The 26,299-nt window shown below is 38.3% G+C and overlaps 1 protein-coding gene across 2 annotated transcripts in view; it reads right to left on the minus strand.

Annotated features, from left to right (window-relative positions):
- Positions 1-387: 387 nt before the first annotated feature.
- LOC140481424 (PC3-like endoprotease variant B) overlaps positions 388-26,299 on the minus strand; it is an 865,619-nt gene continuing 839,707 nt past the window's right edge. For both annotated transcript variants that reach the window (XM_072577588.1, XM_072577587.1), the window contains exons 18-20: positions 10,247-10,410; positions 6,070-6,198; positions 388-2,626 (exon numbers count right to left, since the gene is read on the minus strand). In XM_072577588.1, the coding sequence (XP_072433689.1) occupies positions 2,558-2,626; positions 6,070-6,198; positions 10,247-10,410 (362 nt within the window). In that variant the 3' untranslated portion in view covers positions 388-2,557. The remainder of the gene's footprint in view (positions 2,627-6,069; positions 6,199-10,246; positions 10,411-26,299) is intronic.

The raw sequence follows: 26,299 nt of genomic DNA on the forward strand, positions 1-26,299 counted from the left end.
ATAATGACTTTATAAATCTGAGTGTTTTACTTTTGTTCATGATACACTCATAGCAGATGAGTGTATATATAATTTAAGTAGGCTTTGAAAACTGGATGATTGTATGACATGCACTATGATATCTCCTTAAAACATTTATTCAATTTTTTTCATCGGTGTGCAATTGAAATACATGGCTAACAAAATGCTTGAAGAGAAGATCAAATCATTGTGGCATAACAATCTAAAGACGTCTGCAGTGAAATGATTAATAAAAATGAGCAGGGATTATGTTCATGAGAAAAAGTCACATAAATGTTTCTTAATGATGAATTAGAGGAAGTAACTAATGTGATTCCCAACTTTTGCTGCGCAATTTCAGCATTATTCTATAAATCAAATTCAGAGTAGAATTTGGCTCTCCATTTTATTAATAACAAGACAGTTAAATTTTCCACCAGTAATGTTAAATTATAGATTATTGTATTAGTAAGAAACCTTGATCTGACACAACCTGCATGCTGAATCAAAACTGAAGATGTCTTTATAAATTATGTTGTTTCATATTTTAAGACTCAAATTTATTTTAAATCTTCTGTATTGAGCATACATGGTAGCTTCCATTCTATGTATTCATTAAAAGTGAAGATTTAAGGTCTGTATGATAATAAATCCTAAAACAGGAAAAAAATGTTTTTATGCCAAAACATTAATGTCACTTATTAATAAAATTCTCAATATTCCATTCACAAACCATAAATGTTGTAAAAAGTGATATTTTCTTTTTAGACCAGACAATTAAATGGTTCTTTCTCTTGTGGACTCTACTTCTGGTCAAGGCACGTATGTCACAGTAGGCTGCAAGAAGTGGGCACAATTACTGACTGACACCTATTCTCACAGAATCACTCTGTTTCCAGCCCATGGTAAATCCTGTTCACTCAGAACATACTAGCAGTTAAATCTCTGAGGAAATACTGAATACCAATAGGGCCAGGAGTAACCTCAAATCTTGCAAAGACTCTGAACAGAAGAGAGTGAAAATTTATAAACTGAACAATTAAATTTCCAAGTTGGCTTTAAACAGTTAACATAGTTGTTCAATTTCTGGTTGGAAGTGGGTAGCAATTTTTCTTGTCACACATTTCTGAGAAAATATTACTAGTTCTTTCTTTTAGTAAGATAAATCCAGCATTGTTGTTCAAATTTTGGTAAGATGAATTTATTTAATTTCAAATCAAGTTTTTTCTTCAATTAGCTTCTCAAGGACTCTTTATAGACAACATCTATTGCCTGCATTCTTTCAGTGGAGCTGAAGGTGCCACATTACTTTCTCCTTCAAAGCAGTGAGATGTACATCTCTAGAAATGTGAATGAAATGAATGGCCCTGTCCAGAGGCTCAGTTAAGATAGTGCCTTCTGTCTGTATGTGACAGTTAGAGGAAAGATCACTTTCACTAGGTGTAGTCAGCTGAGGTAATTGTTCCTATTGCCAATAGCAGAAAACACAGCACATTTCATTCCACAGGGGTGTAACAGTATATTATCACCAGAAACATCTGTTGCTGAAAACAGAATATTCAACTTGAAAATAAATTGGACTATGTATTTGTACAGGATGGAGATGAACTCTAAGTTTAAATCAGCCCTTTCCATATTTCCTGACTGAATAGTTCAAATAAAATACCATTTGAAAGCTCCAGTATGTAAATTAAAAGCTAATTTTGAAAAAAAAACTGATGCAGAATTCTGTCAGTACCATCTTAGATGCATGTGCTTAAAATTACCCGAGGTTCACCAGTAAAGGAGGTTGGAATATTTGGTGAGACTGAATAAATTGCTAAAAATGTCTAATTATACAATTTCTCCAGCATGTTTTGCCAATACCTTGCAAGAAGTACATATGGAGATTCCAGGAAAATTTGCAAATTATATTCTTTTAATATTAGATCGGGTTTTTAGTCACCATTCTAAAGTCTTACCAAATTACCATCTTATCCTGTCTAGAAAGACAGCACTGAACACTTGAAAGAGAGAAATAAAGGCTGAGTTGATTCTTCAATCGCAGGCACGATTAGTCAAGTCATCACCATTATACATTGGAACCAAATATATGCTTGTTTGTTCCCTAAAAGTACCTTTAATCAATATTGTGATTTGTGGATGAAATATTTTCATTTATTGCATATCTCATTTTACAAAGACTTTGGGTGGTATAAATTTGTTTCAAGAGGTAGCATGAAATGGATGTTATGGCCTGGACCATTGTCTCCCCAACCGAATACCTAATCTTTCCAGTTATAACCTCCTCGCAATGTTCAGGTACATTAGCTACAATGGAATAGAATATCAAGTGGCGTGTTAACATCTGTTTAGTGCTACCACCCAAGACAAATATTTACCCCTTTTATGTTAAGTATAATTTTATTTATTTTTGGCGCAGCCATGTCATTGAGAATGTTCTTGTCTTTAATCATTTTCTTAAAGGTGTCATCCATATTTTCCATCATCTTTGACATTTTGGATATTATTTGCGACTGTTCAAGGAAGCTATCAGTAAAGAAGCAGGATCCTCACTCTACTCTTCTGCAGACTTAGAAGATAGTACATTGCTTCTTTGATATTCAGTCTGAGCTTCATCAACATCCTGTGGCAGAAAATGCCTCATTATTGAAGTATAATAATCATATTTCAAATCTATTTCCTTTTCAAGGACTATAGTCCAACATAATTTAAAATCTGTGGTGCAAACGAAAAAGATTGTTTCTATCAAGCTAACTTCCATTGCTCATTATCGCATATTCTTGCATCAATTTCTACTGGATTGTTTTTTGTGATTTTCTTGGATACCTTTTTGTGTCTTTTTATGGAATAGAACAAATACCAGCAGTGGGAAAAAGAGAACAGTAACAGACCTGAACGCTGTTTTTAAAATGCCTTCACAGAAGTACAAAGAAGACAGAAAAAAATGCTGAAAAATGAAACCAAACTAATGTCTGAAATTCAGGATTAGAAAACTATATTAAAATTGGAGTTAAAATCTGCAAACTTTATTAACTGAAGGCAGTCAAAATAGCAACAAGATATTTAAATTGAAGTAAATGCCCCAGACTTCGGAAGGGAAAATGGGCCATGGCTCCTAAATGTTCTCCAGTAACCTCTGCTAAAAGTGAGATCAAGTGAATATGTTGGTAGTGGTAGTTTTCCAGGAGTCACTGTCAATACTTGCACTTAAATAATAAGCACTTGGGTGAGATATTGGGGAGTGGTTAACATCAGAGGGAAAGGAGCAAATTGGTGCAAAATGTAAAATAATATGCCATAAACAAGATATATCAATTCAGTGAAATAAATATCACTGAATTGTGATACCGAATAAAGGGCTTCACTTCACTACAGGTCTGGATGAAATTAATTCCAAGTTGTTGAGTGAGGGAAGGGAGGAAATAGCAAGGCACTGGCCATAATATTCAATGCCTCCCTGGGTACAGGGGAGGTGCCAGAGGACAAGAGGATGGCAAATGTGGGATCGTTATTCAAGAATAGAGCAAAACAGGGTCAGGAAACTACAGGTCAGTCAGTATAACCTCAGTAGCGATGAGAAACTATTGGAAGCAATTCTGAGGGACAGAATTAAGCTGCAATTAGAGGCAGGGATTAACTGACAACATTCAGCATGGTTTTGTTAAGTGGAGGACATGTCTAACCAACTTGATTGGAATTTTCAGAGATGACAAGGCGTATAGATGAGGGCAGTGTATTCTACATCGTTTTGTTGGACAGCAGTGAGGCTTCTGATAAGGACCTACATGGAAGCCTGATAACAAAGGTAAGAACCCATGGGATCCAAGGAAATTTGGCTAATTAGATCCAGTTTTAGCTGAGTGGCAGAAAACAGAGGGTGATGGTTAAGGGGTGGTTTTGTAACTGTAAACCAGTGTCCATTGGGCTTCACAGGGATCAATATTGCCATTGGTATGTATAAATGATTTAGACTTGAATGGAGGAAGGTTGATCAGTAAGTTCATAGATAGCACAAAATTTGGTGGGATGGTAACCAGTGAGAAGGATAGTCTGAGATTAAAGGAGGATATAGATAGGCTGGTCAGATGGGCTGATCAGTATCAAATGGAATTCAATCCTGGTAAGTGTGAGGTGATGCACTTGGGCAGAAAAAAAAACAAGATAAGCAAATACATAATTAATGATAGGATGCTGGGAAACACTGAGGATAAGAGGGATCTTGGTATGCATGTCCTTTGGTCTCTGAAGATATCAGGACAGATAGATAAAGTGTTTCAGAAGATATATGGGATACTTGCTTTTATTAGCCAAGGCATAGCGTTCAAAACCAGAGAGGTTATGCTGGCACTTTATACAAGTTAGTTAGCCACAGTTACAGTAATGTGTGCAATTACAATACTTACATTATGGGAGGGAATGTTTGCAATGGTAATGATGTACTAAGATGCTGCCTGGGTCACAGAGATTTGAGAGAGATTGAATAAACTGGGGTTGTTTTCTTTGGAGCAGAGGAGACCAAGGTTGGGGGAGGGGGAAGGGGGGGACATGATTGAGATGTATAAAATTATAAAGGGCATTGACAGAGTAAATAGGGAGGAACCTTTCCCCATGATGTGGGAATCAACGACCAGGTGACATGGATTTAAACTAATGGACAGGAGGATTAGAGGGGATGTGAGGAAAATGTTTATTCACTTAGAGGATGTTAGAAATCGGGAATTCACTGCCCGTAAGAGTGGTAGAGGCAGAAACCTTCATACTAGTTAGTTGTGCACTTCCAATGCAAAGGCATATAAGGCTAAGGGCCAAACGTTGAAAATGGAATAGATTGGTTAGATACTAATTTTTGACCAGTATAGACTCAATAGGCTGAAAGACCTTTTCCTGTGCTGTAGAGCTGTCTCACTCTATTTTGCAAGTAGCAAGATCTTTTAGTAAAATAGTAATCAGCAACAGGAATGATGTCGTTTTTGAATTGTATGAAACAATAGTGAGGCTACACCTGGAATACTATGTGTAGTTTCGGTCCACTTGCTGAAGGAAGGATGTACTTGCCACAGAGGGGGTGCAGTGGAGTTTGCCAGACTGATTCCTGACATGCATGGATTGCCTGATGAAGAGACTGGCCCATAATCGCTGAAGTTTATGAGAATGAGAGATGATAGCTTAGAAACTTATACATTTTTAAAGGGATAGACAGAGCATATGCAGAAAGAATGTTGCTTCTGACAACAGGGTCTTGAACAAGATGATCTTGTCTCAGAATAAAAGGCAAGCCATTTAGAACAGTGGTGAGAATAAACTTCTCTTCTTCTCAATCCTTGGATAGTGATGGAAACTCAGTCATTAAGTAATTTAAGATGGAGCATAACAGGTTTTTAATTAATAATGGAATCAAGAGATTTGGGGATAGCATGGGAATTTGGCGCTGAGGCAAACAATCATCCAAAATTTAGAATGACAGAGCAAGCTTGTGGGACCAAATGTTCTATTCCTGCTTCTCTGTTCCTAATCCAGGTGGATTCACCCCCTTATTTCTCACTGCATTTCTCATAGTCATTGCTTTGTACACATTTCAACATTGCTGTTAAAAATGGTTGTCTTTAATTTCGGAACTGATCAAACATCCAGTTTAAAACGAGCTATCAATTAAAATAACTTGGGAAACAAAGTATCTCCGTGTTTGCTTCCATGCATACTTATGAAAACCTTGCATCTTATCATGAGCTAACTTAAATAGTGTATAATCACACTCTACTAGTGATGGGTGTAAGTACCCTTACTGTCAAGTCATGGAACATATTACAATGATGCTACATTGTTTGCAATGCCTTCTAAAGCATATTTGAAGGATTATATTTTTCACCATTAGCTTTTCTATAAAATCAGTCATGTAATCAAACAATCATATATAATTTCAATTCAGGTTAAACAGAAGGAATGAGGAAGAGGAGGGGTGTGAGATTGCATTCCGAATGTCTGAAATACCTGGCAGTGTACTGGCTGTTTTGAGCCATAATTTTATGGGGCAAGGGGAGGACAGTTAAAGAATGGATTGAAACTCACCTGTTCATTTGTATCAGCTAGTAATGATCTTTCGTAATGCATTTTGCTTTTCATGGAGTACCAAAATTTCAGCAGAACTTGACCCAAGTTAGAACTTGGAACGCTTGCATTTTTTACAGGTGTAGGAAACTGTTAGGGAACAAAATACAAATGATTACATCTTCTTGCAATGCAGGGTTTAACAATAACCTTGACACGGACTGAATAATATACATCAACATATGCATTGTTTTAAAAAAATCTCCTTCAGGCTCTTACACCATTTTCTTAAGTTTGAGAATTCTATGCAAAGTACAAAATCCCACAAGGCCCACAATATGGGTATAACCGAGGCTGAAAAGAATTGGACAACGAATTGCCATAAGCGAAGGAGTCCCGATTGGTTGATACCAGTAATGATTTTGAATATCTGTAGATGATGTGTAAAATGGAAAACTGAGGAAGCTACAGAAATGGAGGAAAGTGAATAGAAAGGAAATTTGGCTGATCTGCTCCTGGCAAATTTCAATTTAATGGCCAAAAGTTAATAGTTAAATCAAATAGCTAAAATCTACTGCCAAGAGTTTGTCCACAAACAACACAACTAAATTTTAAAAAAGCAATACTTGGAAATGAATATACTGGCATTGCTGGTTCTCTATTTTGAGGTATGCAAAATGAGTTAGACCAGAATACACCATTCTCAAGTTTTACTTATTTTTCCTTCTGGGTGGTTTATGGTTATCAACATTATTCTTTTCACCTTTCTTAAACAATGGTTACCTAGCCGTACCAAGGCACAATATGGCATTTACATAAGAGTGAAGAACTGTGAACTCAGCCTCCGTCATTTTGTCTGAAACTTTTCACCTGGGCTGCAGGGCACCAGAGGACAGGCACTATTTACCTGGGTTTATTTTTAAGAATATAAATTTTAGTTTTAAATTTATTTTAAATTATTGTGGTATACCACTCTTGTGTGCACTTTCACTTCCAAAATTATTTAAAACCAATTATCTTAAATTAGCACACCTTCATCCTTTACAGTTCACACACACGTGCACTCCTACACACACACACACTCCTACGCACATACAAACTCCTACAGACTTCTAAACACACACACACTCCTACAGACATACAGACACTCCTAAACACACACACACTCTCCTACAGACTCCCCCACACACACACTCACCTACACACACACTCCTACACACACACAGTCCTACAGATGCACACATTCACGCAGACTCTCTCTCAAATGCTTACACATACACTCCCATATGCATACATGCATCCTCTCAGACTTATACCACTTTACACTCTCACACACACACACACACACTCTCTCACAGACACCCCTAACCCCGCACCCCACCCCCCACCCCCCCACACACCCACATGCATACATACACATATAAGTTTGTAGTGTGAATTTGTACTTGCAGAATTACATTTTACTTTTCTTAAAACTGCATGAATCCATGTAAGATTCTGTAAATCTGTTCTTTAGATCAGAATCAGTCTGACCATTGTGGCACAGTATCACACAGGGAAGCTCACACCTTCAATATAACAACTGGGCCAACGTGACATCAGTTGTTAAAGTTCAGTTGAGAATGTAACTTGTAAAAAAGATTTCCATATGAAAGAACTGAAACCAACATGGTCATTCTAACAGATGACAGACTGAACAGACAATGCAGGTCTTTTTCAATATATAATTTCAGTTACATCACGCTGTAAACATTTGCTATAAATTCTATGTCTTACAATCTTATACTCCACAGCCACCTGAAGGAGCAGCGCTCCAAAAGCTAGTGCTTCCAATTAAATCTGTTGTTGTGTGATTTTTAACTTTGTACACCCCAATCCAACACCAGCATCTCCAAATCATGACAGCTTATTTTCCTCATCCCTGAGTGATCTTCTGTCATTTTAATTTATTAAGAATAAGTAACATGTTATATTATTTCAGTTGTGTTACATATTTGTTGATATCATAGACCCTTTAGTCTTTACAGGTCACATTATTATGGAATCACACTGCATGGGAAGGTCATTCAGCCTGTCTATCCATGCTTTTTTTAAGTGCTCACATGTACTCACTTGCTTTTGACCTGTGGGCCTATAAGTTCTTCTTATTCAAGTATATTTTCAATGTCTTTTTCAAGTTATTATTGAAACTGCATCAGCTAATCTTTTAGACCATGGATCTCAGATTATAACCACTTCCATCATTTAACAAAAACTTATCTAATCTCTGCCAAGTGTCAAAAATGGTATTCTCTGATCACTGACACTCGTATCAATGGGAGCTGGTTCTCCTCATTTTCTCCATCAAACTGTCAAAATTTTAACTATTTCTGGTTTAAATCTCCTCCTAACCTTCATGATCCTAAAGAGAGAAGAAAAATCCTCCACATAACTCATGAACATTGCTGATATCTTTCTAGTAATCCTCTTCTGCATGCTCTCAAAGGCTCTCAGAGGCTTCCAAAAATGTGGGGCAGGAATTTATTGAGAAATACCCGTGATTGTGTCCTAAAACTTCATGTTATTCTGAAGACGAGCGTTATCTATTGTCCTGTTAATCCTGGTACATTTAAAAGCACTCCTTCGATAACCCTAATATCAACCTCAAATACTGGATGAGGAATTCATTGGTTTAGTTGTTGTGTGTTCCTCTGTAAGTAAAGGTGGCACTGACCCAGAGGCCTAGGGTTTGGTACCATGGTCTCCAATGGTGCTTCTGAGAGAACGGCCCTTCTCTCTACCACCCTGTACAGCAGGACTTCTTGATCACTGTCAAAATGGCAGGGGCAAGCTTCCCTTCCTTGACCATCTCATTTTGAAATGAGATGTAACAACAGATTTGGGATGGTTGTTCCTGACTTGCAGTGTTTGGAATGGTGTACAACTGGGATTTAACTATGGTCCCTCCTCTGTGCTGGAAGGTCCCAGCAGCAGCCAATACTTCAGCCTCTGTGACCACATGATTCAATGAGCTAGAGCACGGTGAAGCCTGTTTGTATAATTAATGAGGTGACCAGTGGTACATAGCTTGGAAACAGTTATCATGGCCCACAGAGAGAAATTCTCTATGTGTCTTCCAGTAATAAACATCGAGCCAAAATATGGAAAGATTCAACCCATAATCTATCATCTGAAATATGTAAAATCTGTCATACAGGCATAAATAAAAGTAAGAAGTTTCAGTCTCTTTTGATACAAATGTTATGCTCAGGTTTTATTTATTGATAGTTTCATGAAGTTTGGCTCAACCCATGATCAGATAAGGAGAAAGTGAGGGCTGCAGATGCTGGAGATGAGAGTCGAGAGTGCGGTGCTGGAAAAGCACAGTAGGTCAAGCAGCATCTGAGGAGCAGGAGAATTGACGCTTCGGACAAAAGTCCTTCATCAGGAACGAGGCTCATGAGCCAAGGGGATGGAGAGATAAATGGGAGGGTGTTGGGCTTGGGGGGAAGGTAGCCAAGAGTGCAATAGGTAGATGAAGGTGGGGTTAAGGTTGATAGGTTGGAGAGGAGGGTGGAGCAGGTAGATGGGAAGGAAGATGGATGGGAGAACAGGTCATGAGGGTGGTGTCGAGTTGGAAGGTTAGATCTGGGATAAGGTGGGAGGGTGGGGTGGGGTGGGGTGGTGGTTGGGAAATGTTGAAACTGGTGAAATCCACATTGATGCAGTTAATTACTACGGCTAACTTTAAGTCAGTGCTTTTGCTGTTTTGAAATCATTTCAGTCCATGAAAGTCCTAAATCTTAAAATCAGCTGATGGAAATTGCAAATTTTTAGCCCATCTTTTACCACCATTATGGTAGTCCACACAATAAAATGAAAGACATTGACAGTCCTGTTTCCACAATCATTGAGCCGAGAGATGCTAAATGAAAAATATTTCTCTTTATAACTTTATTTCTTTCGATATCTTCAAAGTGAAAAGATTTTAAAAAGTTATATTACGAATCTTTTCGCAGTAGGAAATGGAGGTACAGAGGATGAGAATTCACAAGCACAGCTGATTCCTAGTCTTCTTGTGTATTGCATTAAATTAACTTCCGTAAAAATTAAATTGTTAAGCTAAGTATTGGCTGGATAGACAAATAATCATTGAATGCCATAGAGTTTCAGAAACAGGTAACTTAACAATAGGTTTATTGTAATGAAGTATCTTTACCTCTGGTTCCGTAAAATGAATATCATCTGCTTGCACTCTTTTGGTATTTTCATGAATGAAAGCTTCAAGTAATCTCTTATCTATTTTAGTTTGCTTCATAAGTTTTCTGATGTCTTGCAGCTTGTGACCATTTTTACCTTGTTGAATGCTGTCAAGTTTCATTACTGTTCAGATAAAAAACATAAGAATTTTCATCATTAGCCCATTGCTTTCTGTTTGGTCTCAATCCACTTCCATCCGATGTTTTTGTAATATCTTTCCTTCTCCAGAGACATTTGACAGTTAAAGCTACTATTTCAGCACTGATAGAAAGAGATTTCGGGTGCACATCAATGCAACAGAGATGTCAGCATCTTGGAGCAAAAGTCTGACCTGACTCCTCATAGCTCTGGAGCCAGGTTTCTCACTCTTCAGTTGGACTGTACAGCAAACTCAGCCTGTTGCAAGGACATACTCTAAAAGATGGATGAAATTCCACATCACATTTTTGAGAGCTTTCTAAACATGATTTGGAAAGTTTTTAATTCTGGAAGATTCTTACTCACTGCTTGATAAAATTTCAAATGGACTGCTCACTGATCTGTGAATACATCTAGGCACAAAAATAAATTTCTCTGCAGTCACTCAATGAGATTCACAGCAAGATGCTGGACATTGGGCTACGACATTATAAGGACCTATTATAACCTGTACCTATAATAAATGACAATCTTCACTCGCACTTCCTTTAAATTCTATTTCCCTTTGTGAAAACTTTCACATTTCCTTTTCACACTTAACTTTCTTACTTCAATGGGTTTATAGGAATACTTTGCCACAAATGATGAGTTCATTCAAATCACATTTGTTAATTCTTTTTACAAAATTTCATTTTGATTACCTTTGTGACTTCTCCTTTTCTGAGAATAATAAGCCTAACTTACTTAATTTTTCTTTATCATTTAAATTTCTGACACCAAGGGAGTAAAGTAATGGATAGAAATCTTGGCAGCAACCAATGTATTGGATTGGAATGGATGCTCTGGTTAACTGCTCCAAGTATGAGCTTCTTGTTTCAGGAGATTACAGTATAAACTTTTGTTGTAATACAGCAGACTAGGCACTATATGAAACAATGCATCAGAACATTATCCTTTCACTTGTAGACCAGGATTCAAATTGCACACAAACCAATGGAACTTAATTCTCTTTTTTTTCCATTCCTTCCACTAACCGCAAATACTCTATTTTTTGCATTATGATTGTGGATTGAAGTGGGAAAACAACTGTTTTAAAGAACAAGGATTGATGAAGGATTACTGCACTTTATTCAGAAGCAAGGAATCTGACACTCATTGTACTAGTGTTTACGTGGCTTACTGTTATATTTGTTCAAGCTGTAATGGAAAGCCTAGTTTGCAGATGAGCTGGAGCCAAAAGGTGTTTACAAATGGAGCTTTGGCTAGAAACAAACAATTGATTAGTCTGTGGACTAGTGACTGGTTATCAATGATGAAAGTCTTCTGTCAGTCAATTGCTATGTGATTGGCTCCCAGATAGCTGAATAGCTTGGGAGTTTGAACAAGACAGTAGGAAAAGATTGGAGAAAAAGCTGTTTCTACTCTACTGTAGAAAAAGTATCTCAAACCTGAAGATAACCAGTTATTCCTCTTGCCAGTTGCTGCGACTTTTAATTGATAAGTCAAATATCTTTAAAGTGTGAAATGCTGTGCCTCATGCAAACAAATGAAAGTATTGGGAGAAGGAAGGTTGAGAAGCAGCATTACAATCAAAACAAGAATCACCTCAGGTAACCTGTGGACTGAAATGCCTTCCTAGTCTTTCCCTCCATCCTTAATAGCCATGCTTTTTTTCTGTCTGTGTCTGTCTATGTGTGTGTAGTTTTAAGGGTGGGAGGAGTTTTAACTAGAAGAATTATGTATTGATGGCATAATATTTGTCTGATGTTAGAATCTATTTATTTCTAATGAATAGCTATTCTCATTAAGTACAGAGACCTGGTCCATGCTTTCTGTCAAACTGGGACTATAAGACAAGTAAATTGGGAAATGCTGCGCACTTTTTAAAACCTTTAATTTTTGCATCAGCCCTGGGAATAGCAGGCCTAGATTTCCAGTATGCTATCTCGGTTGAGGCATAACATGAGTACTTTTTTCAGGATACGGGTATCTCTGACCATTATTATCAGAATTGTTTTTAGAATCACATTGGACTCAAAATATTATCACTTTTCATTTCTCTACTGATGCTGTCAGACCTGTTGAGTAGTCCCAGCACTTGCTATTTATAGCTTCATCTTCACAGTACCTTTAACTGAAACATGCTTTTTAATTTCTTAATTAAAAAATACTGAAATCAAATTCTCAAACTGCAACAACAGGATTATGAAATCACATCCTCCCAACTATTAGTCCAGACCTCTGGATTACTAATTTAGGAAAGTTACCAGTACATACTGCACTATCCCGTAAAATGAATTTTGACTGTCTCATGACAATTTTTAATAAGCACATACTCACAGCATAGAAATGACTGTAATTTGTCACGAATTGCTACTTGGGGAAGATTTGCTGTGTGTGCCAGGTGCAGCGCAAACATTAGTACATTTACTGTTTCAATATACCCAGTGCACAAAGCACATTTTCTGCTTAAATTAACACTCACCGAGGAAAGACAACATAGACAACAAGATAGTTAGTACAGAAATAAAAAAAGTGGTGAAATACAGCACAATGGTTAAAACATGGCTAGGATAGGGAAGAGAAAGATTTACGTTGTATTTTATCTAACATTGTTTAAATTCTCTTTGAGTACAACTGTGTGACAGTGTGAGTAAGTGACAGAGGATATTGTAGACAAATGTTTTGAAGACAGAAAGAGTCCAAAGAGATATAGACAGGTTAAGTGAGTGGGCAGTACACCAGCAGACGGACTATACTGTGGAAAAATCAAATCTGGTAGGAAGAACAGGAAAACAAAGTCTTAGTTAAATGGACAGAGACTATAGAACATTCCATACCAAGAGATCTGGGTGTCCTTGTGTACAAAATATAAGATGTCAATGTGCTGATCCAGCTAGTAATTAGGAAGAAAATTGATTTTATTTGTTTTAATTCATTCATGGGATGTGGATGTCATGGGTTCAGCCAGCATTTACTGTCTTACAAGTGTACCTCATTGTTATGGACATGGAGTCACCCCCATAGGCTAGTGGCTGCATGGTCTCCATTAGTAAAGCTTTCAAAATAATTGAATACAATATTCACCACTTGCCATAATAGGATTCAAACCCATGGTCCTGGACAATTGCCTGGAGTTCTGATTTACTATTCCAGTAACATTACCATGCTTCCCCCAGGATGGTTAACCTTTATTGCAAAGGGTATGGTGTATAAAAGTAAAAAACATTGAATAGAACTGTACTGGGCTTTGGAGAGATTACGCATGTATACAGTTTTGGTTTCTTTATTTCAGGAGGGTTATACTTTTATTGGGCACAACTCATTAGATTGATTCCTGGAAAGAGGGGTTTTACTTATGAGGTAAGGTTGAGTAGGTTGTAACTATACTTATTGGAATTTAGAAGAAGCAGAGGTGATCTTTTTGAAATATGCAAGATTCTGAGAGTGGATGCCGTGTGAATGTTTCCAACATTTAGAGTCTAGGGCTAAAGGGCATGGTTTCAGAATAAGGGATCTCTTTACTAAGCCAGAGAAAACAAGAAATTTCTTCTCTTAGAAGTTTATGAATCTGCTGAATCTGCTAACTCAGGTACCCATTGAATATATTCATGGCTGAGATAGACAGTCTTGAACTTATAGGTAATTCCCAAGGTTGTAGTGACCTGCAAGAAAGTTGAGGCAATATTTGATCATGCTGAAATCTTACCAAATGGCATAGCAGACATGTCAAGCTGTATAATCTACTTCTACTCCCATTTCTTCCTTTTCTTAACGTACACTGCACATGATTAATCATGTTTGTAATCAAACGAGCATTTGAAAACAAATTAATCAGGTGGCAAACTTGAGCTAGGGTGCATTTTAATCAGAGGCCTGAATATTTATTGCAAAAACAGCAATTAGAAAGCCTTCAAACATCTTAAGGACTCTGAATGTTACTTTACCTTCTATCCATGGTGTTAAATGCAAAAAACTGATAGAAAGCTACAAACGAAGAAACTACACTAAAACAATATCTATCTTTAAAAAATGAACACTACTATCTGCTAGCTTTGTATTCTCAATTACAGATTTAATCTCTTGATGCATTTCTCATAACTGACTGTAAATTAATTTGCTATTATAAAAAGAGTTATTTATTATTGCATCTACTATTTGCCTCAGGCATTGCAAAGGAAGTAACAAACACTATGAGTATTAAAAAATGCCCAGTTGCTCTGGGAAACTGTATCCTGCCTTTCTTTATGCTCAACCGAAGTGGTGTTCTTAATTATGTCTTTAAAACTAACTGGAAAATGGCCTTGTTTTGATTGTATTTCAACAAGAACTGAGGTCCTGAATTCGTTTTAAATACAGTAACTCAGCCCAGTTGACAGGCACCAATAAACTTGTAATACAAAGTGAACAAAGTGTGAATTTAATGCAAAGCATCAAACAGCAAAAGGTGTATTTTCCTCAAATTCTTTGGTGAAATAGCTATAAGACCAGAAGTAAACAAGAAATTTGCTAATATTTTTTGATATTTAATTTGCTTAGCAATTTGCCTGTTGGATAGAAAAGTCATTTTGAAAAATGTTTCATCAATGTTACTTTCTGAATAAAAGACAAAATAACGTGTTCTTAAAATGTATAGTAGAAAATGCAGCTACCAAAACAGACTTACACAAATATTTATTTTGTTATAACTTTTAGAAGTAGCATCTTTCCAATTTTCTGCAGCCAATATCTACTAGTATTCCTGGTAAGCACATTCATGCTAAACATTTTTAGTTTTTAACCTTCTGATTCCAAAATGACTATTGAATTAGTTTAATTCATCCACTGGACACCAATTACTTCCTGACAATAACAATGCAGATAAACACTGTGTCCAGATGTAGTAAGTCGCTAACACATTTTTGGGGACACATCTGAGCAACAACTAACTGATATTAATTAGTCAGCAAAGCTGAAAGTAAAGGTTTTGACAATTAGGAAATCAGGATACATCAACACATTATTTTTCCATTTCCACTATAATGGCAGAACAAAACTTGCATTGCAAATGAGGACCAATATTTGGTGGGAGAAGATTGTACAATTTTTAATTATCCTTTTGAATCTACTTTAATGTTCAACTGGCTTATGCAGCCCTAATACTGTTGGAATGGCCCAGATGAAATATTCGGTATGAAGTCATACGTGATTCCACTTATTAAAATGTTCGCATTTGTGAAGTCAAGCACATCAAGGACAAACAATTTTCATTTCTCTTGTGTTCCTTCTGCACTGAAAACATCTCAAAGTACAGTGACATGAGACAGCAGGGCTGGAGAGAAAAAAAGAGTGCAGCCCCCAAGATTTAGTCAAACCGAAAGGTACTATGGAGGTTTTAGGGATCAAGAATAGAGGTGGTAAGGCAAAAGACACTGGCAGACAGTTGTTAAATATGTGACAGTTTCCCTGACAGAATCCATGTCTCTTTTACCTTTGTCAATTCATTAATCTAGGGTATCTCTGTGTGTTATTTTTATGTATTATTAATCTCTCCTTTACAGATGACAGAAGCAATACACTGAAGACTTGGTTTATGGCAGTGTGCCAAATTATCGAGACTGTTCACAGAGAGGTTTAATGGAGCTCACATTAATGAAATAACCATTGTACACTTTTAGCTTGTAAATGTGAAATTTCAGTGATATGACTCTACAAGAAGTAATTTATTATATAGAAGAAAATCATAGTTGTAGGTATTTCGGCCTCAAAATCGGATAACATGGAGAAAGGGGACAGGTATTGCAATTAACCTATATACATCGATTGCGATACAGTGTGTAAACTTCATGCTGCCTTTAAATTTGCATGCCAGCTGTGTATATCCAGTGCGAAATGTGTTGTGCAGTGGTTGCATGCTTCAGCAGGGGGCACATGTTTGTGTGACATCAGTATCAAAAAGTTACCATGCTTCCTCTTGAAGGGAAGGTGCATTCTGGCTGTAGCAAGTGCTGGAACAGACAGAAGAAAGTTTGAGCAAGAATACTGAAGAAGACAGGGCAAAGAGTGTATTCCAAGGTTCTCTGATGTTGCACCATGATCCTTGGTTTGTGATTTTGACTAAAGCAGAAACAGATTAAGGATAGGAGGAGACAGGTGACTATGTGGATCAGGTGACCCTCCAGACAAACTATGAAAAGCAATAGAGGCGGATAGGTCTGGCAGTGAACAACAATATAGCCTAAAGAAGTTGGATGTGGTTCTTGGATTGTAGACATTCAATGATGTACATATGAGTATCTGAAATAGGAGCAGAAATTAATCTTGAACCCACACCATCATTCAATAAGGTCATAATTGATCTCTTTGTGTTTCGAATTCCACACTCCTGTCTACTCCTGATAATCATTGATTTTCCTGCCTTACAAGAATCTATGTGTCTCCACCGTAAAAACATTCAAAGACATTGACTCCACCACCTCTTTATGCAGAGTTCCAAAGTCACGCAATTCTCGGAGAGAGAAAAAAGAATGCTTCATATCTGTCTTAAAAGAACAATACCTAATATTAAAACCATACCCTGGGTTGACTCACAGCAGGAAACACCTTTTCCAGATTCATTTTGTCAAGACCATTCAGGATCTTATACTCTTCAGTTAAGTGACCACTGCTAATTTCCAAAGGAAACAAGTCCAGCTTGTCCAACTTATTTTCATAAAGTTGCCTGCCTATTCCAGGTACAATCTAGTGAGCCTTCTCTGAACCGCCTCCAACACATTTACATTCTTCCATAAATAATAACTACAAAACTGTACATGGTATTTGAGATATAGTCTCATCAATATCCTGTATAACTGAATTATTTAGATTAGATTCCCTATAGTGTAGAAACAGTCCATTCAGCCTAACAAGTCAATGCCGTCCTTCTGAGAGTAACTGACCCCCCTACATTTACCCCTGACTAATGCACCTAACACTATGGGCAATTTAGCATAGTCAATTCATCTGACCTGCACATCAGGTCTGACCTGCACATGAGGTGGCACGGTGGCACAGTGGTAAGCACTGCTGCCTCACAGCGCCAGAGACCCGGGTTCAATTCCCGCCTCAGGCGACTGACTGTGTGAAGTTTGCACGTTCTCCCCGTGTCTGCGTGGGTTTCCTCCAGGTGCTCCGGTTTCCTCCCACAGTCCAAAGATGTGCAAGTCAGGTGAATTGGCCATGGGAAATTGGCTGTAGTGTTAGGTAAGGGGTAGATGTAGATGTAGATGTAGATGTAGATCTAGGGGTATGGGTGGGTTACGCTTCGGCGGGGCAGTGTGGACTTGTTGGGCCGAAGGGCCTGTTTCCACACTGTAAGTAATCTAATCTAATCTATGGATTGTGGGAGGAAACCAGAGCACCCAGAGAAAACCTACGCAGACACAGGGAGAATATGCAAACTTCACAAGGACAGTCACCCGAGGCAGGAATCCAACCCAGATCCCTGGTGCTGTGGCACAGCAGTGCTCACCATGGAGCCACTGAGCTGCCCCCAAAATCAGGAACCAATCAACCCACCACTCTCCTACTTTGGATGCTTGGCCAGATTTGAACCTGGGTCATCAGAACATTACCAGAGTCACTGGATTAAAAGGCTAGTGATAATACCATTGGCCATCACCTCAGCCCCATCTTTATTTCTTGTGTAACAAATGGCATTCAATTAGCCTTCCTGATTACATGCTGTCCCTCCATGCTAACATTTTGAGACCTATGCACCAGAACACCTAAAGCCTTTGGCACCTTTGAATTCTGCAGTCATTCTTTGTTTCAGTAATACTCTGCTTTTGCATTTGTCTTGCCAAAGTGAACAACTTCACATTTTCCAACATTATACTCCACCTACCAGAAATTTGCCCACTCATTCGATCTATCTACATCTGTCTACCACTGCCTTATGTTGTCTTCATAATATACCTTCTACCTTTTCTCAATAATTCTGTACCTATCTTGGTGTCATCTGCAAATTTAGCCACCATGCCATCATTTCCCTCATCTAAGTCATTGATGTAAATTGTAAAACATGAAGCTCTAGTGCACACCCATGCAAGACTCCACTCAGACTGCTAATCAAAGATATATTTATGAATATTCTGTTTTCTCCCAGCCAGCCAAGCTTCCATCCATGCTACCTCCAACTTATCTTTGCATAATAACTTTACGTGGCACTTTTACCAAATACCTTTTGGAAATTTAAAAATAGTATGTCTACAGGCTCCCCTTTATTCACAGCCTATGCTACTTATTAAGAGATCTCTAATAATTTGGTTAAAAATGACTTTCCTTTCACAGAACTATGCTGACTCTTTCTGATCATTTTAAGCTTTGCTAAGCATAATTATAATTGCTTTAATAATCAATTCTAATAATATCCCCACAATAGACATCTATCTGACTGCTCTGTAGTTTTCTGTTCACTGCCTCCCTCCATTCTTGAAGAGAGGGGTTATATTTCCTCCTATCCAGTCTGATTGAACATTTTCAGAAACCCCTGATTAGCCTTTTGGTCATTCTCTGCCATTTTTTATATTCTGACTCGTCATTTGATCTGTCACTTATCTTTGCAGAGTTAAATGCTTTTTACTTAAGTTAAATATTTTCCCCAACTTCTTTAGTTAATCATGGATGATGGGTCCCCCCTTTAGAATTTTACTTTATAATGAATTTTCTTATTCTGAATTTTCTGAAATAGCCACTTGAACGTTTTCCACTGCCTCTCTACTGATCTATATCGTAGCCTAGTATACCAGTTCATCTTGGAGAAAGTGAGGACTGCAGATGCTGGAGATCAGAGCTGAAAAATGTGTTGCTGGAAAAGCGCAACAGGTCAGGCAGCATCCAAGGAGCAGGAGAATCGACGTTTCGTGAAGAAGGGCTTATGCCCAAAACGTCGATTCTCCTGCTCCTTGGATGCTGCCTGACCTGCTACGCTTTTCCAGCAACACATTTTTCAGCTACTAGTTCATCTTAGCTAGCTCAGCTTTCATGCCCACATTGTTGCCCTTGTTTAGGTTTAAAATGCTAGCCTTAGATACAGTCTTCTCCCTTTCAAATGAATGTGAAATTAAATCTCATTGTGATCCTTGCTACCTGATGGTGAGGCTATTAATTAATCCTGTCATATTGCATAATTCTAAGTTTAATATATCACGCTCTCTGGCTGGTTCCAAAATGTGCTATTCTGAGAAACTATCTCAAAAGAATTCTATGAACTCATTATCCATGAAAGGATTGTTTAAATGTGAAACTCAAGATACCCATTATTATTACCATCCCTTTATTACAACCCCCACCCAATATTTGTCCCACATTGTTAGATTAGATTAGATTACTTACAGTGTGGAAACAGGCCCTTCGGCCCAACAAGTCCACACCGACCCGCCGAAGTGCACCCACCCAGACCCATTCCCCTACGTATACCCCTGCACCTAACACTACGGGCAACTTAGCATGGCCAATTCACCTGACCTGCACATCTTTGTGATGTGGGAGGAAACCAGAGCACCCGGAGGAAACCCACGCAGACATGGGGAGAATGTGCAAACTCCACACAGTCAGTCGCCTGAGGCGGGAATTGAACCCAGGTCTTTGGCGCTGTGAGGCAGCAGTGCTAACCACTGTGCCACCGTGCCGCCCACTGCCACCGTGCTGCCCACGGTTAGTGTGAGGGGATCTGTAGACCACTCCTCCGAAGGACTTCTTTCCCCTATTATTCCTCATCTCCCCCAAACTATCTCTATATTCTGAACCAAGGTAATCATAGCTGTCACACGAATGCCAGCCTTGAATAAATATTCTCTCCCTCCACCTTTACAAAGCTTCCAACTTTTCTTGAATGCCATGTACCCCTCAATACTCAAGAACCAATCCTTATCATCTTTAAGCTATGTTTTAATAGCAGCTGTCAGATTGTATTATTTACACAAATTTATGCAAATGTCAATGTGGTCATTTTATTATGAATGTTCCATGCAAATCTAAGAGCCTTTATTTTATCTTTTTGTTATCTTCATAACATCTTGACTTGATTGCTGTTGTATTCTTAGTCTTTTTTTCTCTGCTCCTTCCTGCAATTTTCTCACTCTCAATTCCCCATTACTATTATCCTTCCTTATCTCTATTTTTTTAAATACACTGCACCTTTCCACATTTTATTCCTTGCCCCCATTATTTAATTTAAAATCCTTTGTATTTTACTAGTTCTACGATTTGGCAGAACACTGGCCCCAACATAGTTCAAGTCAAGACTGCTTCAACAGTGCAATTCCAGTTTCCCCACCAGTGTGTTAATGGCCCATGAACTGAAATCCACTTTTCCCCTACCAGTCTTTGAACCGTGTATTTTCATCTCACTAAATTTATGTATGCTATCCCAATTTGCACACAAGTCAGATAATAACCCAGAGATCATAATCATTGAAGTTCTGCTTTTCAATTTAGTATTGATTTACCTGTGTTATTTGTTCGAATATGGAGCATGACCACTAGATAATTCCGGTCCTTCTGCAAGTTTCTTTCTAGCCCTGAGCAAATGTCATAAACTTAGGTATCTAACAAGCAGCACAGCCATCTGGACTCTTGCTCTTTGATGTCGAGAATGGTGTCAATCCCCCTTAGTGTACATCACCTACTACTATATTCCTTGCTGCTGTCCATCCTTGAATGGGTACCACATGCCATCATCAGTTTGCTTATCTACCATGGAGCCTCCACTTTCATCCAAACTAGGCTGAGAAAATCTCACACCTATTGAACAAATGCAAAGGTTGAAAGTGCTGCACTCCTGCTCTCTCCTTATCTGCCTCACTCATAGTCACACCTAACTGTACCTGATCACTGACCAAATTAGAAGACTCTGTCATAAGTGATGTGACTGCCTCTTGGTACAAACAAACCTCGATAACTTTTACCCTCCTTGATGTGCTGTGTCTGTACTTTAGCCTCTAGCTCATAAATCCTGAGTTGGAGCTCTTGAACTTCAGGCATTTACTGCAGATAGGTTTGCCCCAGATCACAATGGTATCCAAGAGCTCCCACTTACTCCAACATTGACACATCGCCTGACCCTACCACCCTTAATTAATTATAATCATTTACTTACATTATTCATTTATGTTATTGTCTTTTATTTGTTTTTATTAACTTTTCCATCAACTTGTACATTATTTTAAAATTTAAGAATAGAAAAGGCCTTAACTGATTACAAGGGACTCAGTAAACAGCTAGCTCCAGTTCCAATCAGATCCAATGACTTTAGTTCCTCTCACAAATGGTCAAGATGCTGAGTGCAGCTTTAAATGTTCAAATCCCATCTCCTGTAACACAAGCCTCAGCTACTGTTCAATGCATCAGACCCACTACTCATCAGTCAGCAACTCAAACTTGAGATTCAAATCTTTACCTTATTCTCACAGCCTTAGGATTCACTATTTGTCTCAGAGCCACATCTCACAGCCATATTCCCAGACACTGCTGACATTTGCTGACATACTTCCTTCATTGTTGTATAACAAGGTAATGCAAATAGAAGCTAGCTTATGGGGAAGAAACATGGCTTCATAGCAAAGACAGTGTGCTTCATCAGTGGAATTTCAATTGAGCACATGGCCTGTGGTTTACTCTCAAAGTGATCAGTTCTGGTACTGACATGCGATGGAACCTTCATATAAAAGCAAACCAAGCACAATTGGATCATGTGTAAAGCACGGGTTTGCACGGTGTCACAGCAGTCAAACATGCCCTCTAATTGATTACTAGGAATGCCGAGGCAACATCCTTGAGATCAGCAATGTCTCTGTGGAGCACAAACCTAGTGCTTGCTCTTTGAATGATATCTCTCATGCTCCCGTCACTACCAGTAAGCCAATACACTTGCTGTTGCCTCCCATGCTGAGATGGAACAGTTCCAAGCCAAGACATTTAGCTCTGATTAAGGTTGTCATCAGTTCTCATCAACCATGTCCATAGTCACTGTGAAAACACTGCAGGATGGCATAGCGGCTAGCACTGCTGCCTCACAGTGCCAGGGACTCAGGTTCGATTCCAGCCTTGGGTGTCTGTGTGAAATTTTCATGTTCTCCTTGTTTCTGTGTGGTTTCACCCAGGTGCCCCAGGTTTCTCCCACAGCCCGAAAATGTACAGGTTAGGTGGATTGACTGTGCTAAGTTTCCCTGTTGTGTGCAGGCTAGTTGGGTTAACTATGTAAACGTGGGGTTACTGGGATACGGTGGGAAGCTCTTCAGAGGGTCAGGGCAGACTTGATGGGCCAAAAGGCCTCTATTTGTCGGGAATCTTGATTCTATGACTAGGTAGGAACATTATAATGACAAAGTCACAAGGATAACAGTCACTTAGCGAGCATATGGGGTAATCAGTAGAAATGTGTATGTCTGATTTGGTTTGATTTCTAACTTAGAGCTGGAATATTTAGTTTGTCATGCCTTTTATTTTTCATTGTGGCCAAGCAGATGATCAGGAGCAGAAAGAAGGTGAGCTATGGACTGTTGCTGAATGAGGAACTGGGATTAAGTTTTCTGATATTGTAGTGAGAGAATTCTATTATGCACCGCTTGGTCAGTGGGGGCTAATTTAGTTATCTTCTCCCTTTCTGTTCCTCCTTTGCTTGCTTCCTCCCCTCCTACTCATCTGCTCCTTATAAACCAGTCACAATGTTATGTAGTATGCAGTCAGCCATCAAAGATGATGATATGCAGGCTGCTGAGTACCTACAGGACTCCGAGGGACATTTCAGGAAGTGGGGAAGTTCAAGCACTCCGATGGTCTTGATTACATTTTATATGGCAGCATAACTCACCTAACACATGTGATTCCACATGAACAAAGGTTATGCACTGGAGTTGAGCATCATGCCATTAAAAGTTAGTTCCTATTAGCTAGCAGCCTCTAGATTGTTGTAATGACTCAGATGGAGCTGGGCACTGGTGAATGAATGCATCATGGTCGCTGCCAGCATACTGAGCATGACCTGCACCAAGTGTGGTATTGATCAACCGTTGAATGTTGAGGGAGTGGAATTCCTTTCATTTATGGTACAATTCATGGCTGACCCTCAGTGCCTGCAAAATGATTCTCATGCAGTGAATTGCATCCTGTACCATGGGGAACGCATACTCTTCGCAGAACTGTGCACTTGCCTGGATCTGAAAAGAGACTGAAGTATATTCTCTGCTCTTGGATCACAAAGTTTCAGTGACATACCCTATGTTATGGTAGATGGAAAACTGGGTTGCAAATATCACTTGCTCTAGTCTGGAAGGAGCCAAACCAATAAAAGTTCACAGCCACAGGCCACTCACCCCACTCTGCTATAGCACTTGTGAGTGCAGCAAGTGGCAAACGTTACGGACAAAGCCTTTAGGGAAGTGAAGTTTCAGGCAGGAGAATCACTCCTGAACACAATGGATGTTTACGGCCTAATGAGAAGGCTTTTCCTCCACATTTTTCTCCCCCTTCCAGAAACTTCACTCCGATTATTCTCTCCATCAGGCTGTGGTTCACAGGGAATGCAAATTACTGTACCAATGTCTGGAACAATTGGTTTGTGCAAAAACATTCAACATGTGCCACATTACTTCCTGTCAGACTTTAGCAACTCTAACCAATGTAGAAACCAACAAAACGTCCATAGTCAGAACAACAGTCAGTGGACCTCAATCAGAAACTAATCTAAAAGTAGCTGATGATCCCTTTAAATAGAATTGGTGAGATGTCCTTCCCTCTGCTGAAACAGAGTCTACTGTGTGAGGCTAAAAAAAGGGCTGGAGGGTTAAGCTATAAAATGGTTGTACTAGCATCATATCTTTTCTTGATGGCCTCTAGTTATGCTGTTCCTCACAAATGGAAATATTCATTCTGTGTCTACTCCATCAAAACCTTTCATAATTTTAATGGCCCCTAGTAAGTCACCCATTAGCTTTCCCCTTTTTCAAGTAAAATAAGAAAAAAAAACAACCTGTCCTGACAGATGCAATCTTGCTGTTCCAGCATCATCTCTGTAATTGCTTTTGCACCGTTCCCTATACTTCAATTCCTTTTTATAATAGGGCAATAGGGGAAGTGTGCCAGAGAATGCAGTGCAATGATCTGTAATAATAGATCTATGAACCTTATTCCAAGTATCATATAACTTAAGTTTTCACAAGTTTAGCTTAATTTCTCTACTTTTCAATTCTATCCCTCCAGAAATAAAATCTAAAGCTTACATATGCAGACTTATTAACTTAGTTTGCCAGTTTCAGTCAGTGTATTTAAACTCCAATTTATCTCATTTAGATCCTTATTTTCCATTTAGTTTGAGATTTCTTTATTTTACTCCAAAAACGTCACTTACACTTACTTATATTGAAACATAATTTGGCAATTATATGTCTATTCTACACGTTTATCAAAGCTTTTTTGTAATTTTTTGGAATCCTGGTCAGTGCGACTATCCTTCAGTGCTGAGAGCCATCTGCAAATTTAGAAAATGTGTTTTGATTCCAAAGTTGAATTGTTAATTTAAATGATTAACAACTGGTGATCCCAGCACATATTTGCAGTACATTATTTTTCACCAGACATCTGTATTTCTATGCTCTATTTCCTGCCATGCATTTTGCTACTTGTCACTTAAATCTACATACTTTGGCTTTATTTAATATCAAGAGCTTTTTTGAAATACAGCTAAAAATTACATGCAAGAATACAAAATATAAGTAGAATATAAAGCTCCTTGCATCTTTCAATATGTCTACCAACCTCTACTTTTCAATTTTCTCCTCATATCATCTGATAAACAAAATTCTGACAACTTTGACAATACTCTATCATGAAGTATCTCCCAAATGTCTGGAGTTGTGAATTCCAAGATTTGCAACCCTTATGATGAAGAAATATCCTGTCACTCAAGTTCCAGATGGTCCACCCCTTATCCTGAGACCGTGGCACCTTGTTCTAGTTTCAAAACAACCTCTCAGTGTTTGTCCTGCTGATCCAATCAGAATCCTGAATACTTCAAAGATACCATATCTTATTTTTCTAAATTCCAGAGGATATTGGCCCAATTTACACAAACTGCCATTCCAGCAATGTATCTTGTGAGCCTGCCCTGTAGCACATGCAAAGTAAGTATATCCATCTAGTACATCAGGTGTGATCTCCCCAAAGGCCTTATAAAATTATATCAAAACTTCCTATCTTGTGTTCCAGTCTCCTTGCAATAAAGAGCAAAAGGCCATTTGCCTTCCTAACTGCTTGCTGGGACTGGTTATTAATTTCCTGTGTTCCCTGTGTGAATACACCTAAGTCTCCATGAACACTGCCATTTACAATTGTCACCCCTTTCAAAAAGGTTTTTTCTATTTTTAACCACCAAAATGAATAAACTCTCTTTCCTACATTATACTCAATCTGTACCTCTGTTGTTCACTCATTTAACCTGTCTATAAGTCTTTACATTCTCTTAACGTTCTCTTCATTGTCTAAACTCCTACCTAGCTTTGGATCACCAATAAGCTTGGATACATTAATCTTAGTCTCTTTGTCAAATCAGTAACATAATTTGTAAATGGTTGCGGCCCTATCAAGGATTTTGTGGTACTGTATTGGTTACAGCCTGACAACTTTAAAATTCTTCATTTACACTGAATCTCTGCCTCCTGTCTGTTAATCAAATTGCCATCTATTATTGCCAATTCACTAAGTCCTTATTTGTATGTTAACATTTTCTAAGTTATCAAACATATTTTGGAAATCCAAATTTACTGCATTGGCTGGCTTTCCTTTATCTATCCTACTAGTTACATTCTCAAAAAAATTATAAAACACAATTTCCCTTTCACAAAATTATGTGGCACTA

Source organism: Chiloscyllium punctatum, chromosome 9, assembly GCF_047496795.1.
Source record: "Chiloscyllium punctatum isolate Juve2018m chromosome 9, sChiPun1.3, whole genome shotgun sequence".
NCBI classification, from domain to species: Eukaryota; Metazoa; Chordata; class Chondrichthyes; order Orectolobiformes; family Hemiscylliidae; genus Chiloscyllium; species Chiloscyllium punctatum.